We start from the raw sequence: 20,264 nt of genomic DNA, 5'->3' as shown, positions 1-20,264 counted from the left end.
TCTACTAATTGTGTCATTTACTAATACATACTTCTGAGAGAAGCTATATCTGACCTCAGGAGACAGATGGAAGTAACCAATGTCCTCACTATAAAGTCTGAGGAGGTTGTGATCAACCTTCAATTGTGAGGGCCCAGTTCGTAACGTGGGGAGAATCAAATGACCTGAACAACACCAGACAGACACTGTTATAATGAACATGGGCTCCAATCCCAGTCAAGTGGGTGGAACCTTGCACTCAGGTTTTGTTGCTCAAACCATATTCCTAGTAGGTCTAGTTAGTTATTTTCAAACTATTTCACACTAACAGATCTCAGTTTTTACAAAACTTTCCATTACTTTGTAACTAAAATCCATTTAGTTTTGATTACTCAGATTCAAATGCAATATTATATATTCATTTTATTTTCTTCTACCTCCACAATTTTAAATTCCGCTAAGAGTCAAATCATCCCACATCCCTGTCAAATTTAATCTGAATGTTGAAAGGTAATTTAGATAAATATGTAGGCTCACCTAAAGCCCATCCAAGAACTGAAATCCCAGAGATAATTTTCCATCAGCTGTCACTAACTATTTAAATCATTTTGTTCATTTCACAGAATCAATGTGTCATGTTCATAAAGGTCAACAAGAAAATGTCAATACTCATTCATCCACATTTAGTGCAATGCACCCATATCAAGTAACTACTGGAAAATTAGCAAAATGGAGGAAGAGGGAAACAAAGTCATTTCAGACTCTGTTTTAGAAATTCAGGTTTCTTTGACAAGGATTGTGACTCATATTTGCATCGTACTGGCCTATATTTATAACACCGGTCATTTCAATGGGTTCCAAACTGTTTAGAGTCTAATCTGCTGCTTCTGCCAGGGTCAGAGGCTGGCATCTTCTTCCCTCCCCCTCTGCCCATCTCTGCAGAGGTGATCCTTTCCCTGCTGCTCCTGGGAGTGTAGGTAGCTGGGTTCTCTCTTATTCTGCATTCCAGCCATCTATTGCTCTGTTAGTTTAAACATTAAACTGGCCCTTATGTCCAGAGGCCTCACTGGCTAATAGGAGCAGGATGTGACTCTACTGGACACTGATTGCTGTTTATTGGAAGGGTCTTGCAGTGCACCTACTGCCTATACATAATCCTTAATTGCTAAAGGGTTTTCTCCATAACCTCTCAAAAGGCAGGGGACCCACACACATGGGGTTTGTTAATCAAAAGTAAGGTTCTATAGTGATATGTTTACTAGTGGTACATTCCATAGTGGTGCATCTATTAGATGAAACATTCCAAAATATTCTTCTGCACAGGCATTAAGTAGTGCCATAGACTAATAAGAGATTGATAATCAATCTACTTTCCAGTAAACATTTGTCCACATTTCCATACTAGTCAGTGCAGTTCTGTTCAACAGCACAGTGCTTAGGGACAAGTATATTGCAGGACAATAACAGAGCTACAGAGAACTAACTGGGGAATTATGATGATGACATTAACTCCTGTGAGGTCCAATATTACCTTCCAGTGATGTTGCCAACTCCAAGAGTTGTGATGACATGCTTCAGAGGGAGTTGCGACAAGCTCTCCTCTTTTGAAAGGAAATCTGTTTGCACATATGGTTGTTGCGAATGAAGTAGTGGTAGAATCAGAGTGAAGATGGAAGGCTAAAGATCTGCTCTAAGGATGTGGATAGGCAATTAAGTTTGATTTGCTCATTTTTGGCCCATCCACATTATTAAGGGGCACTTTCGGCACTGTGACTGCATTAGAAACCTCCAGGAGCACATGCAGAGGACAAACAGGAGACAGTCCAAAGACCAAAACTCAGCTTGAAAGAGCAACTAAGGGTATGTCTACACTGCAATAAAAGACTTGCAGTATGGCCGCAACTGGTCTGGGTTCATGGGACTCGAGCTGCTGGGCTTTAATATTGCAGTGTAGACATTTTGGCTAGGGCTGAAGCCTCGGCTCTGAGACCCCCATGAGGGGGAGTGTTTTAGAGCCTGGGCTCCAGCCCGAATGTATGCACTGCTATTTTTAGCCCCAGAGCCCAAGCCCCACATGCCTGAGTCAACTGACTCAGGCTCCGAGACTCAGTGTGGTGGGTTTTTTTTTTTTTTTTAAATTGTAGCGTAGACATAGCCTAAACCATTGTTAATGTGGCTGAGATGAGAATGGTGAATGACTACAGAAGATGCTTTACTACTTGAGACAAAGACAGCAAGTGCTTTTGAATAAAGTAGATACGAGTTTTCTACATTAGTCAGAAATGTTTTCACACCAATTTGTGGTGCAAGGAAGGAGGAAAAAACAGAGTGTGATAAGATTTTTTTTCCTCCATCCCTTTTCACATCTCAGACACTTTTCATGCTCTCTGACCCGTAAAACAGCAAAGCAGTACATCAAGGAAACCTGTTCATAGTCTGAAACTGATAAGAGCTTGAGCTGTAAACAGAATGTGTGTCAACAGCAACGTTTTAGGGGAAATTTTATTCCCAATATTGCCCTTGAAAATAAATTAATCATATAGTTTTAAGAGACTGAAAAAGTATTTGTATTTGGCTAACACCACCAAACCACAGCAAAGGGTATGCCCATCTGGACCTCTGAAACACACACCTTCATGGTCAAGGATATTATCCTGCATTAAAAAAAAATGTATCCCATTTAAAAGCCAAAAGGGTGTATCTATCTGTGGTATATTAAATATGGCAACCTACGTATCCCAGAATTATTGGAAAAGTTGGAAGAAATAAAGGGAGTGGATGTGTCATTACACAAAGTAAAACTATTTCCCCATGTTTATTTTTTTCCCCCCTCCTGTTCCTCGCACGTTCTTGTCAACTGCTGGAAATGCCCATCTTGATTATCACTACAAAAGGTTTTTTTCCCCCTCTCCTGCTGGTAACAGCTCACCTTAACTAATCACTCTCGTTATAGTGTGTATGGTAACGCCCATTGTTTCATGTTCTCTGCGCATATAAAATCGTCCTACTGTATTTTCCACTGCATGCATCCGATGAAGTGGGCTGTAGCCCACGAAAGCTTATGCTCAAATAAATTTGTTAGTCTCTAAGGTGCCACAAGCACTCCTGTTCTTTCTAAAGGGAAACAGTCAACTTTTAACACTGGTTATGTTTTCCAACTTTTCTTACCCTACCTCGTGCGTGCTGCTTCCACTGCCAGTGCCAACAGGTTGCCTTGACCTGTGGCAGCACATTCCGTTAGTGCAGTGAGACACTGCTGGGCTGCTGCTTCATCTCTGCTAGCTTTTACCTTAGATGAAGGAGAGAAAAATACTCAGGTCAAGTAAGCAACTATAAGGCAATCAGGAATTCCAATATGAGCCTGGTAAGGTTCCCTGGTCGAAGATGCCTGTATTGGAATCAAATAAGAATACAGCTATCATCAGTATGTTGAAGGTCGCTACTCTATTGTTGAACCTCCTTGGTGCAGATACTACAAATTATACCAAACTGAATTTTTGCTTGTGTCATCTTGACAAATATCCAGCAGAGGTCATGATCAGACCAAACTCATTTCTCTGTGTGTGAGGGAGGATTTGAACCCAAGCATCCAATGGTAAAAGGCTTGAGAATCCACTACATCATTTCCTTCTTGCTGGAAAGAGCCATGGTTTAATTTAAATACAGTTTAATTTTTGTTTAATCTAACTAAATAAGGAGAATAACAATAAGCAAAATGCAAAGAATCTAGATTTCAGGAATCAGCCTCAGAGGAGAAACTGAAGTGCTACAGACAGTGTCTCTAAATTGCTGAGTTTAAGAACAGTCTGGCGCTCTTAAAAAAAATTTTTTTTTTTTTTTGGCAAATAGAAAATTCACTGAAGAAAATTTCACACAGAGCTACTTAAAATACAACAAGAATTTGCATTTTCAAAAAAGTACCACCTACCTTTTCAAGCTTCTCAATCTGCTTGGTTCGGACTGAACTGTTATCAATAGCCAAAACTTCAACTGTCTCTTCTTTTTCTAACTGGTACTTGTTTACTCCAACAATTACTTCAGAACCTGTTGATTTCCCACACAGAGATCAAGAATTTAGGCTATATTCAAAACTGCTGAGCTTTTTGGAAAGGTTACAGTATTTTATATAGCTAGGTAAGTGATTGTTTGATGTTTTAAATGCAATACTATGTATTTTAGGCAGTCCTACCTTCCAAAGCATTTAAAACTTCTCTCAAGAAAGGATTTAAGTTTACACTTGTCACATTTTATTATGAAGATGATCAAATGTAAGAATAATTTGACTTTGTTTTTTATGCTGAAAAGTGACATGTAAAAATGGCATGTTCTTTTTCCTTAAATCTACGTGCAGTCAGAATCATATCTACTTACTTAACTAAATATTTTTAATGACAGGAGCATTGTATGTAAGACATGGGAGATAACTGTTCCACTCTACTTAGCACTGGTTAGGTCCTAGCTGGAGTACAGGGTCTACTTTTGGACATCACACTTTAAAAAAGGTGTGAACAAACTGGAGAGAGTGTCCAACAACAAAATGGAGAGCAAAAAAATGAGGAGGAAAGGTTGAAAGAACTGGGCATGTTTAGTCTAAAAAGAGAGAAGATTGAAGGGGGACCTAGTCACAGTCCTAATAGGTAAATAGATACACAGACTATGCTCAGAGATTGTGCCACACTCAAAGAAACTGTGAAACCACCTTATCAACATCCTCTACAGCAAACAGGGAAAGATTAAGAATGAGCTCTCAAAACTGGATACTCTCATTAAAAAAACCAACCTTCCACACAAACTTCCTCATGGATAGATTTTACAAAAACTAGACAAGCCATTTACAACACAAACTTTGCTTCTCTACAAAGGAAAAAGGACACTAAGCTATCTAAACAGCTACATGCCACAAGGAGCCACAACAGTAGTTCCCTTAACCCACCCCGCAATATCGTTAATCTTTCCAGCTATACTCTTAACCCAGCAGAAGAGTCTGTCCTATCTCGGGGCCTCTCCTTTTGTCCCTCCACCCCCACGAACATGATACAGTTCTGTGGTGACCTAGAATCCTACTTTCGACGTCTCCAACTCAAAGAATATTTCCAGCACACCTCTGAACAACATACTAACCCACAGAATTCTTCCTACCAACACTACAAAAGAAGGATTCTGCGTGGACTCCTCCTGAAGGTCTAAACAACAGACTGGACTTCTACATAGACTGCTTCCGTCCACGTGTATTGGCTGAAATTGTGGAAAAGCAGCATCACTTGCCCCATAACCTCAGCCATGCTGAACACAACGCCATCAACAGCCTCAGGAACAACTCTGACATCATAATCAAAAAGGCTGACAAAGGAGGTGCTGTCATCATCATGAATAAGCTGGAATATGAACGAGAGGCTACTAGGCAGCTCTCTAACTCCACATTCTACAGGCTATTATCCTCTGATCCCACTGAGGATTACCAAAAGAAACTACACCATCTACTCAAGAAACTCCCTGAAAAAGCACAGGAACAGATCTGTGCAGACACATGCCTAGAACCCTGACCAGGGGTATTTTATTTGCTACCCAAGATCCATAAACCTGGAAATCCTGGACACCCCATCATCTCAGACATTGGCACCCTAACAGCAGGATTGTCTGGCTATATGGACACTCTGCTCAGGCCCTATGCTACCAGCACTCCCAGCTATCTTTGAGACACCACCGACTTCCTGAGGAAACTGCAATCCACCGGTGATCTTCCAGAAAACACCATCGTGGTCACTATGGGTGTAGAAGCCCTCTACACCAACATTCCACACAAAGATTGACTACAACTATCAGGAACAGTATCCCCGATAATGTTATGGCAAACCTGGTAGCTGACCTTTGTGACAGCCCCCCAACCTGAAGCAAATACTCTCCAACAACCACACACCACACAACAAAGACACTAACCTAGGAAACTATCCTTGCAACAAAACTCTGTCCACATATTTATTCAAGTGACACCATCATAGGACCTGATCACATTAGCCACGCCATCAGGGGCTCGTTCACCTGCATGTCTACCAATGCGATATATGCCATCATGTGCCAGCAATGCCCCTCTGCCATGTACATTGGCCAAACCGGACAGTCTCTATGCAAAAGAATAAATGGACACAAATGTGACATCAGGAATTATAACATTCAAAAATCGGTAGAACACTTCATCCTCTCTGGCCACTCAGTAACAAACTTAAAGGTGGCAATTTTGCAACAGAAAAGCTTCAAAAACAGACCAACAAGAAACTGCTGAGCTTCAATTAATATGCAAACTAGATACCATTAACTTGGATTTGAATAGAGACTGGGAGTGTCTGGGTCATTACACATATTGAATCTATTTCCCTAAGTTAAGTATCCTCACATCTTCTTGTCAACTGTCTAAATGGGCCATCTTGATCATCACTACAAAAGATTTTTCTCCTGATGATCATAGCTCATCTTAACTAATTAGCCTCTTACAGTTTGTATGGCAACTTCCCTGTATGTATATATCTTCTTACTACATGGTCCATTCTATGCATCTGATGAAGTGGGCTGTAGCCCATGAAAGCTTATGCTCTAATAAATGTTAAGTCTCTAAGGTGCCACAAGTACTCCCGTTCTTTTTAATAGGTAAAGGTTGTTGTAAAGCGGATGGTAATCAATTTTTCTCCAAGTCCACCGAGGGTAGGACAAGAAGTAATCTTAGTTTGCAGCAAAAGAGATTTAGGATTTAGCTATTAGGAAAAACTTTCTAACCATAAAGGACAGTTAAGCACTGAACAGCTTCCCTGGGTTTGTGGAGATATTGGAGGTGTTTAAGAACAGGTTAGACAAACCTTTGTCTGTCAGAGATAGTCTTGGTCTACTTAAACCTGCTTCAGTGTGGGGAGATGCACTAGATGACCTCTTGAGGTCCCTTCCAGCACTACATTTCTATGATTCTATTAATTCAAATTGGTATTTGCAAAAAATGTGCGGCAATGCAAGGTCACAAGTTCACTACATCCTTCGCACGATGTTGCCAACCTCTATATCAGGGATGGCCAAACTTACTGATCTTCCGAGCTGCACAGGACAGTCTTGAGAAGTTTGAGAGCCAAGGCGCACCCTGAGAGCCCCCACTCCCCGCTGGACAGAAGCCACCATACCCCACCACCCCATTGTAAGGCAGAGGTCCCAAGGTCCCCCCACCACCCCAGTCTGGTAGGTGGAATATGGAAGGGGGGGCGGAGGAGAGAGGCTCTGTGAGCTGCACTTTAATGGTAAAAGTTGGCCACCCCTGTTCTATATACATCTTAAATTACTACTGAGCAGAAGTTCTCAGACTGTGGCCTACAGTGCATGTGAACGCTTTCTGGGGGTCCATAAGATTCCTCTGTTTTGCCTGCAAAAGTTGTGCACTTATGAAGACTTTGACCAATTTTAGTATAGACACACACATGATTTTTTAAAAATTGGAAAAAGGATGGGGAGGGGGGGACTGGATTGCTAAGTATGATGGGTGTGGAAACTTTCATCTCTAAATCAAAGTCCTAGTCTTTGACAAATAATGTGAAGATGCTTTAAATCTCAGTTTCCTCAAAAAACTACAATGTATGACCAAACAATTTAACATTCTATTTTTAGCTGACTGGGGTTTTATAACAGGTTGTGTTTCCAAAGTCGATTAACATTAACTGCCTCGCATTAACTAAAAGACTATAACCACCATTTAAAAATAAATTCATCTTGGGAGGAAAAAAAAAAAAAAAAAGACAGAACCTCCGTTTGTTGTTCCTTACTACTCTGAATTAAAGATCTCCTTTAAATGTATTTTCCAAATAAAAGAGATCATATAATAAAGCTCCTTTATTTGGTGGTTTCTGTACCTTTTCTATTTTTTTAATATTTGAAATGAGATTAAGAAAATGGAAAGTAGACATATACCAAAGGGCCGGATCTTCCTCCAATCCAAGTCAATGGGAGTTTGGCCATTGTTGTAAGAGAACAAAAGTTGCTTAGAGCTCAGATAGAAATTTTGCCAGCCACATTCATTAATGACATCTGCTGGAGGTTATATTTTTACTTCAATAGCCATGATTTGAAGATACACTATTACAGAATTCAGGCAAGTTCATTGCTACTCATTGTAGGATATTCCTTCACCATGTGGTCTAAAGCTTTGTCTAACCTAGTTTTAAATGTGTCAAGCAATCTGGCTTTCACCACTTCCTGTGGGAGACTATTTCACAGACTAATAGACCCTTCTCAGGAAGTTTTCACCGATATTCAACCTAAAATTTCTCATTTTATTAAATTAATACCATTATCCCTAGTCTAAGAAGTGAAAATGAATTAAAACACTGTTTAAAGCTCAGATCTCCAAACAAAAAAAAAAAAACATAACATTTTAAAACAGTACCTCCGGAGTTAAGTTCTCTCTCCCCCCCCCCACTCTCTGCCCTTACCAGAATCGATCCTGGCTTGTCGTCGGGCAGCACATTCTTCAATCCGGAGTTTGGGAATTCCCTCAGCTACAGCTTTGGCCATTCCACCCATTTCTTCAGTCTCATTAATAAGCTAAGAAAGGTAACAAGAATAAATTAAGAGAATGGTTAGTAGCAAGATTCATGAAACCCACTTTTTACAGTCAGTATTATCTAAATCCTTATTAGTACAGTTACCTAAAAGTCTCATGCTTTAAATTATTAATTTATTTTCTATCTACCTATATTTGTATAATTTAGCTTTCTTACTTTACACACAGAAAGAAAAAACAGTGTATTAATGCATGTTATTTTACAAAGCAAACAAACAGATTTCCTGCTCCTTCACCTCTGCTCTTGAATGGTATCCAATTTGAGTCCCACATCCTGCAACTAACTCCTCTTGGGCAGACTTCTGTACCCATGCAGAGCCACACTGACTTTAATGGGGCTCTGTACGGAGTCCCATGATCCCCTCATGTGGACACAGTTGCAGAATTAAGGTCTAAAGCCTCAAACTTGCAAATGGTTATACTTATAACTTTACTCATGTGAGTAGTCCCATTGACATCAGTAGAACTACTTATGCAAGTAAAGTTACTCATGTCCACGCTAGAACGACGGTTATTTGTATCACGTTATCTTCAAGTCTTGCTCTGCTATTGCTGCAGGCTGTGCCCTGCTGCTCCTCTCCCCACAACCTTAGCTCCCACTCCGTAAACCCCCAACCTGTTACACACAGGGTGTTTAAGATGCTCTTCCACAATACACCCCCTGAGGTCTTCTGGCAGGAAGTGTGTGAGGAGGGGAAGAGATGCTGTACCAAAAACAGTTCTAATCCTTATAGTCTCAGGTAGATTGCTGCAATCTATAGACTGCAGCACCTTAGTTGAGATTGTAGACGCTTAGGTGCGCACATGGGTGGAACAACTCACTTTCATTTCCCACTGAGTTTCCCTGGGAGATGCAAGTACCCAATCAGGATCCTATTAGAGGGCACCAAAAATCAGAAGTCTCCAGACTTAATAGGTCTGGCTCATTTGTCCAGTGTGGAAATATTTCCCTTTAGAATGTGTTTAATTCCAAATATGTACTGTATTCTCCTAGGCCTTAACCTAGCAAACTCCTGTATTAGCAGGAGTGTTATAAGCAAGAAACGAGAAGTAATGCTTCTGCTCTACCCTGTGCTGATTAGGCCCCAACTGGAGCATTGTGTCCAGTTCTGGGAGCCACATTTCAGGAAAGATGTGGACAAATTAGAGAAAGTCCAGATAAGAGCAACAAAAATAATTAAAGGTCTAGAAAACAGGACTTATGAGGGAAGACTGGAAAAATTGGGTTTGTTTAGTCTGGAAAAGAGAAGACTGAGAGGGGATGTGATAGTGGTTTTCAAGTACATAAAAGGTTGTTACAAGGAGGAGGGAGAAGAATTGTTCTTCTTAACCTCTGAGGATAGGACAAGAAGCAATGAGCTTAAACTGCAGCAAGGGAGGTTTAGGTTGGACACAAGGAAAAACTTCCTGTCAGGGTGGTTAAGCACTGGAATAAATTGCCTAGGGAGGTTATGGAATCGCCACGATTGGGGATTTTTAAGAGCAGGTTAGACAAACACCCGTCAGGAATGGTCTAGATAATACTTTGCCCTGCCATGAGTGCGGGGGACTAGACCAGATGACCTCTCAAGGTCCCTTCCAGTCTTATGATTCTATAAAACCACTTTAATACATCCGTAACTTTAGGCAGTGAGTAGTCCTACTCACTTCAGTGGGACTATGCATGTTTAAAGCTATACTCATGCGTAACATGCTTTGCTGGATTTGGACTTTAATGGTAGGGAACTTAAAAATAAATGCAATACACTGTTCCCTTTTAAGAATCTACTCTCACACCAAATAGCTGCTTAAAAAGGCATTTCTTAAAACAGTCAGTGCCCTGTAATTAAAAAACCCCGCAGCACAACTGACCTTTAAAGCGGCCTCACAGACATCATTGGTAAGGGATTCCATCAAGTAGGAACCCCCCCACGGATCTGCCACTTTAGGAATGCCAGACTCCTCCTGTATAATAATCTGGGTATTCCGAGCAATGCGAGCACTTTTCACTGTAGGCAAACCCAAGGCTTCATCAAATGAATTTGTATGCAAAGACTGAGTACCTCCAAACACGGCTGCCATTGCTTCAACTGCAGTACGGATAACATTGTTGTAGGGATCCTAAAAGCAAAAGGAAATCTCTGAAGCATGAAGTGGCTGCCATGTAACTGAGATTGTTATTTTATCCTCAAACAAATGGATTGAAAAAAGTGTTAGGTTTTTGGTATAACTGGATCATAAAAATTTATATTATACAAAAACCAGCCAAATTAGAAAAAGAAAAGAGCAGTCATATGAATGCCACCAAGTTGATACATACAAGGAACCTTCTATTGAAAGATGAAGATCCACAAACAAACATCCAAATTATAAAGGTATTGGCCAAGTAAATAAAACAATATCCTTCTAATCCCTCGTGGCATCTCATAGGTTTGTCATACAAATGATCAGACAGTTTCTGATTTCACATTTCTAGGTGGATTCACTGTTTGTACTTATTCAGCACCTTTTTATCAGAGGGCCTAAAAAAGCCACTGCTTTAAGTCAGTTAATAAAGCCGCTCTTTTATTATACTTATTTTACAGAAAAATAAATGATTTGTGCAAGGTCATACACCAAGAGCTGGAAAAAGAATCTAAGCAATTCCAACCCTCCCTCCAAGTTCTTTGCTCTACACACTATCCCTTACTGGTTTTTTTTGACTGCTTTAGAACCTGTTGAAAGTTTTTAATCTAAATATCACTTTTTCATTTTGTTTAGAGTAATAATTTAGACGGAGAATACATTTATGCATATCACAAAAAAGGCTGTTACTTTTTCATTTGGAAAAGTGACAGCAACAGGATTTTGAAAAGATTGTGTTGAATTAGCTGCCACAGAATGCTCATATTAGTATGATGAATGCAAGGAACTCATTAACTTGTGCAAATAAAAATTATACAAATACTACAGAATTAATAAAAACATTTCTCAGTTCAGTTTATCAAGCTCCACATACATAACTCATTTAAAAACCAGGCACAGCTCTACTTCTCCACAGATAATACACATACTGAGGTGATCTGAGGGGACGGTAGAATGATTAGATTTAGACAAAACTACAAAAAATGAATTCTGATTTTGTACAGAAGGATTTTCCTCTCTTTAGCACATGGGACTGGAAAGACTAAAGAAACAATTAAGGGAGGATGCCAATATGGAAAGCAAACAGGAAAGCCCAGAAAAAAAAAAAAAGTACACTTTAGGCATGAAATTAGGATTAATTTATTTGCTCATTAGGGCACTTCTTTTCACACAATATCTGCCCCAGGAGGAAGTCTGTACATTTCTCGTACATAACAAATGTGAAACATACATGGCCATATTCAGGGCAGCTGAACTTCTCTTCAGGCTCATTTACACAAGAAAGTTTAAGTAGTTTTAAAAAAAATGATATAGTTAAACCAGTGCAAAAAGGTTGTGTATGAATGACTTATTTTGGTTTAGGTCAAATCAACTGGGAACAGGTATATCTAATATATGCTGGATCACGTCTTGTTTAGACAAAGCCCTTACATTCTGCCCATTCACAAACATGGACATTACTGCGCAGAACAGGCTGTGGGAAGGGTTTGTAAATCTGCACTCTAGTAACACTTGGCCAATGTTCAAACAATAGTTTCTATTCTATCTAACCAGTAGGGTACATCAGTCACCATAGTATGCAGTTGTCACTAGTTTAACCTGTGACTGGAGTTGATTTAAGTTCTGAATTCATTTGTGGTGTCTCTTTTTTTGCGGGGCTGCATCATATTAGCTGAGTCAGCATATTTTGTTGATGCTGCCCCTTAAATTTCTGATTTGGATATGGACATGTCATCAGATACAAAACATTTCCAGATGAAAGAAATACAGATTTTTAAATGAGAAATGCTTTAGTCTGATCTCTTAACTTAGTCACAAAGTCATCCTGGGCAGCATGTAAATGAGGACATCACAGAGCCCCAAAGCTATTAGATCTGCTACACTGCTTGTCTCAATAAAGCATCAGACGGGCAGGCATACAGTAAAAGCTGTGTTATCCAGACCTGTACCAACCAGAAAGCTCTATAAACCGGCATTTCTAATCTTCATAGAAAGTTCAGTTTATAGTCCAGTTGGTGCGGGGCCGGCAGGCCCCCTACCTGGCTCCGAGTGGCTCCCCAGAAGCAGCATGTCCCTGCTTCTCCTAGGCGGAGGGATGGCCACGAGGGGTTTGGAGTGCGGGCATGGGGAGGGGCATGGACTTTGGGAGGGAGCTTGGGTGTGGGAGGAGGTTCAGGGGAAGGGGTTGGGCGCAGGAGAGGGTGCAGGATGCCAGACCCAGGCGGTGCTCACCTCGGCCGGCTCCACCAAGTGGCGGCCTGTCCCTGCTGTTCCTAGGCAGAGGCATGGGTAGGCAGCCCTGAGCACCGGCTCTGCAGCTCCCATTGCCCGAGAACTGCAGCCAATGGAAGCTGTGGGGGCGGCGCCTCTGGGTGGAGGCAGTGTGCACAGCTGCCTGCCGCGCCTCCAACTAGGAACAGCAGGGACAGGTTGCCATTTCTGGGGAGCCACCCGAGGTGAGCTCCCCCCAGATCCGGCACCCCACACCTCCTCCCGCACCCAAACTCCCTCCCTCTTAGTTAACTGACATTTTTCACTTACTGGCACCCTCTATTTCCCCAACATGCTAAATAAAAAAAGCTTTTACTGTATTAGTATGTATGAATCAGTAGAACAGATTTACTCCTAAGAAGATCACATTTGTAGAAAAGCATTTAAAATTCAAAATCCAACCTGCTCGGTAAGGGACCATCCTGAGGTCTGACAATGAGCTCTTAGAAGAAGAGATTTGGGGTCCTTGGGCTGAAACATTTTCTCTATTAATTGAGCCCAAAGCCGTCGCCCAGCTCTTAGCTTAGCTATTTCCATGTAGAAGTTCATACCAATTCCCCAGAAGAAAGACAGTCTGCAATAAGAGCACATGTCCAGGACTTTAATTGTATAGGATAATGAGCAATATAGTTCCCAGAATTCTCCATTTTTAATCGAGGAAGAACAGCAGTCTCTAGGATCACCATCTGGCCCTAGAGACTTATTACTGTTTAATTTATCAATTTGTTCCAAAATCTCCTGTATTGACACCTCCATTTGGGACAGTTGCTCAGATTTATCACCTAAAAAGAATGGATTAGGTGTGGGACTCACCCTTGCATCCTCTGCAGTGAAGAGCAATGAAAAATATTCAGTTAGCTCTTTCATAATGGCTTTGTCTTCCTTAAGCTCTCTTTTAGCACCCCAATTGTCCAGTAATCTCACTGATTATTTGGCAAGCTTGCTGCTTCTGGTGTACTTAATTGTTTTGTTATTAGTTTTTGAGTCTTTTGCCAGTTGCTCTTGAATTCTTTTTTGGTCTGCCTAATTATACTTTTACATTTGACTTGGCAGAGTTTATGCTCCTTTCTAATTTCCTCAATAGGATTTGACTTCCAATTTTTAAAGGATGTCTGTGTCTCTAACCACCTCTTTTACTCTATTTAGCCATGGTGGCTTGGGGGGGCGGGGCGGGGGAGTGTCTTTTTTTGTTTGGGGGTATACATTTAATTTGAGCCTCTATTATGGTGTTTTTAAACAATTTACATGCAGTTTGCAGGCATTTCACTCATTGGAATGTTCCTTTTAATTCCACTTAATGAGCTCTCTGATTTGTGTGTAGTTCCCCTTTTTGAAGTTATTGTGGTGGTTTCTTTGGTATTTCCCTCCCCACAAGGTTGTTAAATTTAATTACATTACGGTTGTTATTACCAAGCAATTCAGCTATATTCACCTCTTGGACCAGATCATGTGCACTTCTTATGACTAAATCAAGAACTGCCTCTCCCCTTGTAGGTTCCAGACTAGCTGTTCCAAGAAGCACTCATTTATTGTTTCCAGAAATTTTCTCTCTGCATCCTGTCCGGAGGGGACAAGTTCCCAGTTAATATGGTGATAGTTGAAATTCCGCACTATTACTGAGTTTTCTGGTTTTGTAGCCTGTCTAATCTCCTTGAGTATTTCACAGTCACTATCACCATCCTGGTCAATTGGTCGGTAATATAGTCGTATTGCTATATTATTACTCAAGCATGGAATTTCTTCCCACAGAGATTCTAAGGTATAGTTTGTTTCATTTAAGATTTTTTCTATATTTGACTCTGCTCTCTTGCACATAGTGCCACTCCCCCAACAGCACAACCTACTATGTCATTCCTACATATTTTGTACCCTGGCATTACTGTGTCCCATTGATGATCATTGTTCCACCAAGTTTCTAGGATACCTATCAATATCCTCTCAATAATTCTTCCAGCTGGCTCCATGGTACACAGACAGAGTTACCTCAAAGTAAACTGGATGAAATGGGGCCTGGCTGACTCATGGATTGGCAATGGGATAAAAAGCTTTTTAATTATAAAATATGTTGAAGATTCTAATCCACCTCCATCTATAGAGACCAGAAGTTGTTTCCAATGGATAGCTTTTGTAAAATGAAATAGTGGACTCAGTCCAGGTGCCTACCAGACAAATCTCCATGCCATAAATTACCCCTACAGTCTGGTGGCTAGGCAGGTGACTAGGAATTCACTCTCCGGGATTCAATTAATTTCTCTATCACTTTCTCATAATGAGACCTTGAGAAAATCAAAACTGCTCTCTGCCTCAGTTTCCCCATGTGCATCTGATGAAGTGAGCTGTAGCTCACGAAAGCTTATGCTCAAATAAACTGGTTAGTCTCTAAGGTGCCACAAGTACTCCTTTTCTTTTTGAGAATACAGACTAACACGGCTGCTACTCTGAAGCCTGTCAAAATAAATAGTAATTACCTACTTCACAGGGTGGCACAGAGACTTAATGCTTGTAAGGATTGGCTGGGATGATTTAATTGGGGATTGGTCCTGCTTTGAGCAGGGGGTTGGACTAGATGACCTCCTGAGGTCCCTTCCAACCCTGATATTCTATGATTTTGAGAGAAAAGAAATACAATGCATTGTCACGAAAGTTTCAGAAGTGTCAAGGATGCAGCTGGCACAAAGTGCTCTCTTCGAATCAGGTTTCGGGCATTCTGACAGGGCAATGAAGGGAAGTTTACACAGTTGCTGTGTCTGTCAGTGGATGAAGGTCTTAATTTTCAAGAGACACTAATACGGCAACTGAAACACAATCTAAATATACAAATGTGGGGACTGGAGAACTTACTTCACACAAAAGAGACAACATTACAGCTCACTGTAAGTCCTGATCTTTGAGTTCATTCAGCATGCAGAGTCTACTATCCAAAGCTTTAAGAATCTATTTCCCAATTCAGTGAGAGTCTAACTCCAATTAGAATTAATGGAAGTCACAAACACACATTGAATATGCTTCTTCTGGGCCTTCTGATTAACCTCAAGTGTTACATTAATTTAATATTGGATACTTGTCAGGACATAGACTGGTTCGTCTACACAACGCCATCTCTATTTGTAACTTTTCATAATCTGCAGTTATGATCAGGACTTGTGATTCTGGTGTCAGTCTGACAGATCTAGAGTTGAACAAAATCCTTGGAGCCAATTCAAATTATTACTACTAAAGAAAATTGATTCCTAGGCATGCCCTCAGTTATGTGAATTCTCTTGTGATATTAATAGAATTTTTAAGAACATTTCAAACAGTGTTTTGTTGGTTGAATATAAAGAGGCATAAATAAAACTACAATATGAAAAGACACCAGAGGGCTGCAATACCTGTTGATTAAACCTCAGTGTCTGGCGTACCAGATCTCACTCCTTGCCACTGCAATCTTATGCTAGTTAAAAAGTCAGCCTGTGACATGGAAATTATCTTTGCTACTAGCACAGTTTGGAATGTCAGAGTCCAAATGTGAAATTAAAACCTAGAGTTTCTATTCATTTTCCAAAAATCAGCTAAGTACTTGTGAATTTGTTTTACCTACCTTGGTGCAAATTCATCAATGGTAAGACCAGCTTGGAGTCCAGTTCTGCAGTACTCCAATCCATCAGCTATAGTATAAGCTAATTCCAATATTGCATCAGCTCCTGCCTCCTGCATATGGTACCCACTGATTGAAATGGAATTAAATTTTGGCATGTTCTGTGTCAACAAAAAAGCAATATTGCAGGGAGGGCAGAATCAGATAATTGTCCTATTAGGGCTAGATTCGCAAAGAAACTTAGGCACGATGATGGCGAGTGCTCTAACCACCAGGCTACAGAGTCATTCCCATCCTTGCTCTCTCTTTGGTGCAACCATTCTTTCGTTATTGATCCACAGTGGAACAGCTTCAACATTTGGCTAGGCACTCACCAGAAAGGTGGCAGATCCTGTTCAAATTCCTTTTCCCACTCAGGTGGACTGGGGACTTGAACCAGAAGTCTGCCACATCCCAAGTGAGTATCCTAATGACTGAGCTAAAAATTATGAGGGAGGTCCTACTCCTCCTCACCCATCGCCATTTTATGTAAGTTTGTCTGTAGGGCCCTGACCTGGTGAGTTCTGAGCATGCTTACTGGATCAGGCCTAAAGGCAAAATAGGTTGAGGAATACCTTTGATCTGCTACTTCATCGCTGTGGGGATTACAAATTCAGCTGACTGGCATGGAACAGCATTGGCAAAAGCAGAAACAGGCACCTAGGGAACATTTACTGCAAAACTAAGGTGCTGCACAAGTTTAAGGGCCTACAGGGCTCAGGGATAGCTGAGCAGGGCCTTTGTGAATCCCAGTGGGGACTGATTCTGGGAATTAGGTGGCTGAAGTGGCAAGTTGGTGCCTAAGTTCTTTTATAAATCTAGCCCATAATGCTTAAAGACAACCCTATTCATTGTAAATTACAAATCAAAAGTAAACTTGTTTCTGGCCAAAGTCTTCTACTTAGACATTTATACTCTACTCATCACCTTGATATTCTGCTGCTTTTGCTCCTTAATATAGCCAGTTTGTTTCTACTTTTCTGCCCCAACAGCTAATTAGTTGTTTGAGCTTTAATTATCTCCCACCACGATTACTAAAACCTCATCCTCTGGTCTCCTTGATGGTCACACTGTCCCCCTCAAACCTATCTAAAATGGTACAGCCAAAATAGTCTTCCGCAGCCAACATTAAAACCACTCTTTTTTAATCCCTCCACTGGCTCCCTCTTATCCTGCATTTCAAAAAATATCAAACTTCTGCTTGTATTCAAGACTCTGCAGCACTCTGGCCCAGCCTTCCCTTGTCTCCTACCTTTGTCTTGTTCCATGCTGACCTCTACGCACAAAACAACCTGCCAATCCCCATTTGTCAAGCTTTCTCCAGTGCACCATGCACATCCTTCCTAAATCTCATTTCTTCCTTGCTGTCTACAGATAGTGATTAATATCTAATTTTCCCAAAATGATCAAGATGTACATACCCCATTGCCATATGATCTTATTATTGTAATCCTTGTACTTCCCATCCTGCATTGTTTGTTACTAGCTACCATGGTATCTTTCTCTTTGTTCTGTAAAGTGTCTTGTGCACATTTGGGCACTGCATAAATAATATAACAGAAGCGAATTAAAATAAAGAATACCTTTGATGTGTACTGGAAGATGTCAGCAATGATCCTCATCGATGGTTCTGGAGGGAAAATGTATGTATTTCGAACCATGAACTCCTTGAGTATATCATTCTGGATTGTCCCAGTAAGCTTGGCTTGAGGCACCCCTTGTTCTTCCCCAGTTACGATGAACGTGGCCAAGACAGGAATTACTGCACCATTCATTGTCATGGAAACTGACATTTTCTCTAAAGGAATTCCATCAAAAAGAATCTTGGTGTCTTCTACCGTATCAATGGCAACTCCAGCCATTCCAACATCACCACGGACTCGTGGATTGTCTGAATCATAGCCACGGTGGGTTGCCAGATCAAAGGCAACTGACAATCCTTGCTGTCCAGCTAGGTTCATGAAAACAAACAGTAAAACAGGTTTGCTTTAGGAATTGTAATTAACTTTATTTTATGTAGTCAAGGTCTCAACTGATCCAATTTGTGGTGTCACAGGCTATCTTCAAACTTCTCTGGAGGTCTATTAGTTTCTGTGGAATTTAAACTTTCATTCAAAAAAAGTTTCTAACTCTTACTGTGGTAAAGATAATCCCGTTTTCAATGTGCATCAATGCAGCTCTGAATCTGTGGTCAGAGAATGAAAAAATAGCTTTTAGGGCCAATTGCTGGCACCAAGTAGGGAATAAAAGGCCCAAAACGTAGTGGAGCTGCCACTGGGCAGCAGAAACAAGCTCTGTAGTGGGGCATCTTGTCATGTGTGTTATGTAGGAGGTCAGACTAGATCAGAGGGGGGCAAACTGCGGCCCGCGGGCCACAAAGTTTCTAATTGTTTAAACAGTTAACTTTTAAAAAGGTATTTACATCCCTAATGTAAATATATTTAAAATGCACAGTATAATAGTTAAATCTAGAGTGCCAGGATGAACTAATATTAAAAGTTTAACTAAAACTGACAAAAAAAATTAGCAGGTTTTCCACAGCAAATTTGTCCCCTATAGGGCTATGACACAAGACTAAATTGTTCCAGGATCTCTGCACTATCCTTGCTAGGTTGAACCTGGAACGCAGCCCGGCTGCTGCCTTTATGCAGGCAGAGATAGAAAGGTTAATATTAGCTTTACCCTTGATGTTGTCCTTGTAGAACTTGTTGCTCTCCTCCACTGTGCTGAAACCAGCATATTGGCGGATAGTCCATGGCCTGTAAGTATACATAGTGGGATAGGGTCCCCGAGTGAACGGCTTCACTCCTGGCAGCTCCTCAGGAACGTCTTCTGTGTCCCTTCTGGAGTATAAAGGCTTGATGGCAATTCCTTCTGGGGTGTGCCATATCAGTTCCTCTGGATTTTTGCCCTTCAGCTGCTTTTTAGCCATAGCAGCCCACTCTGGATGCAGAGGTTGCCGGTGCAGGGAGCGCCACATGATCTTGGAGTGGTGTGGCCAGAGGCGCAGAAGCCCATCCTTGGCCCTCAACATGTCTTGCTGCGTGGGCCACCAATGTGAGAAGAGCTGAGGAAACTGAAAGTATATAAATAAATACTGTGCATTGCCGTATTGTCTTTCATGGGAAGAGCTCAGGTGGGGGGAAGCTGAGTCACACAGCAGTTAAGTGGCTTGCCTAAATTCCAACAGCGAGCCACGGCCAGAAACAAAGGATGGAAACCCCTCCCCGGCTTTAACCACTGGCAAAGGAACACTCGACCTCAGAACAACTATGAAGGGAGTAAAACGAACGCCCCCCAGCCCCGAAACCAGCAGGAGGGAATTCAGTAAAGACAAGCGCAGAGCCCGGCCCTTCGGAAGGGAAATCCGGCGCGCAGCTGCAGGTCCCGCAGCAGCAGTGCGGAAAAGGCGCGGGGGGGTGACAGGCCTGACAGCGGATCCCAAAGCGAACAGCAGCCGGCCGGGCGGGGCCGTGGCAGACAGGGCTGGGGTGCGTTAGCGGGCGTGGGGCAGGCGCAGCTGGGGAGGGGACTCCCGGGATTAAAGCGAAGGGCCCCGCGAGCAGCCCGGGGGGGCTGACAACAGCCGTGGGGAGGTCGCGGGGTGTTATGCTGCGGCCGGGGGCCCACAAGAGGCTGCCAAGCCGCCGCGGCGGAAGGAAAGGAGGGTGGGGGTGGGGATTTAACGGCCAGGACCCGCTCCCC

At 41.6% G+C, this 20,264-nt stretch overlaps 1 protein-coding gene across 2 annotated transcripts in view; it reads right to left on the bottom strand.

Moving 5' to 3' along the window:
* MMUT (methylmalonyl-CoA mutase) overlaps positions 1–20,264 on the bottom strand; it is a 35,027-nt gene that overhangs the window by 14,608 nt on the left and 155 nt on the right. The window contains exons 2-9 of one of the 2 annotated variants that reach the window (XM_074947460.1): positions 19,242–19,635; positions 18,143–18,510; positions 16,524–16,681; positions 13,346–13,517; positions 10,421–10,669; positions 8,439–8,550; positions 3,908–4,023; positions 3,153–3,268 (exon numbers count right to left, since the gene is read on the bottom strand). In XM_074947460.1, coding sequence (XP_074803561.1) covers positions 3,153–3,268; positions 3,908–4,023; positions 8,439–8,550; positions 10,421–10,669; positions 13,346–13,517; positions 16,524–16,681; positions 18,143–18,510; positions 19,242–19,635 — 1,685 coding nt within the window. The remainder of the gene's footprint in view (positions 1–3,152; positions 3,269–3,907; positions 4,024–8,438; positions 8,551–10,420; positions 10,670–13,345; positions 13,518–16,523; positions 16,682–18,142; positions 18,511–19,241; positions 19,636–20,264) is intronic. The other variant, XM_074947462.1, reaches the window with a different exon arrangement.

Source organism: Natator depressus, chromosome 3 (genome assembly GCF_965152275.1).
Source record: "Natator depressus isolate rNatDep1 chromosome 3, rNatDep2.hap1, whole genome shotgun sequence".
Lineage (NCBI taxonomy): Eukaryota > Metazoa > Chordata > Testudines > Cheloniidae > Natator > Natator depressus.
Note: the sequence above shows the minus strand (reverse complement) of the source record. Positions and strands in the feature narration are given on the sequence as shown.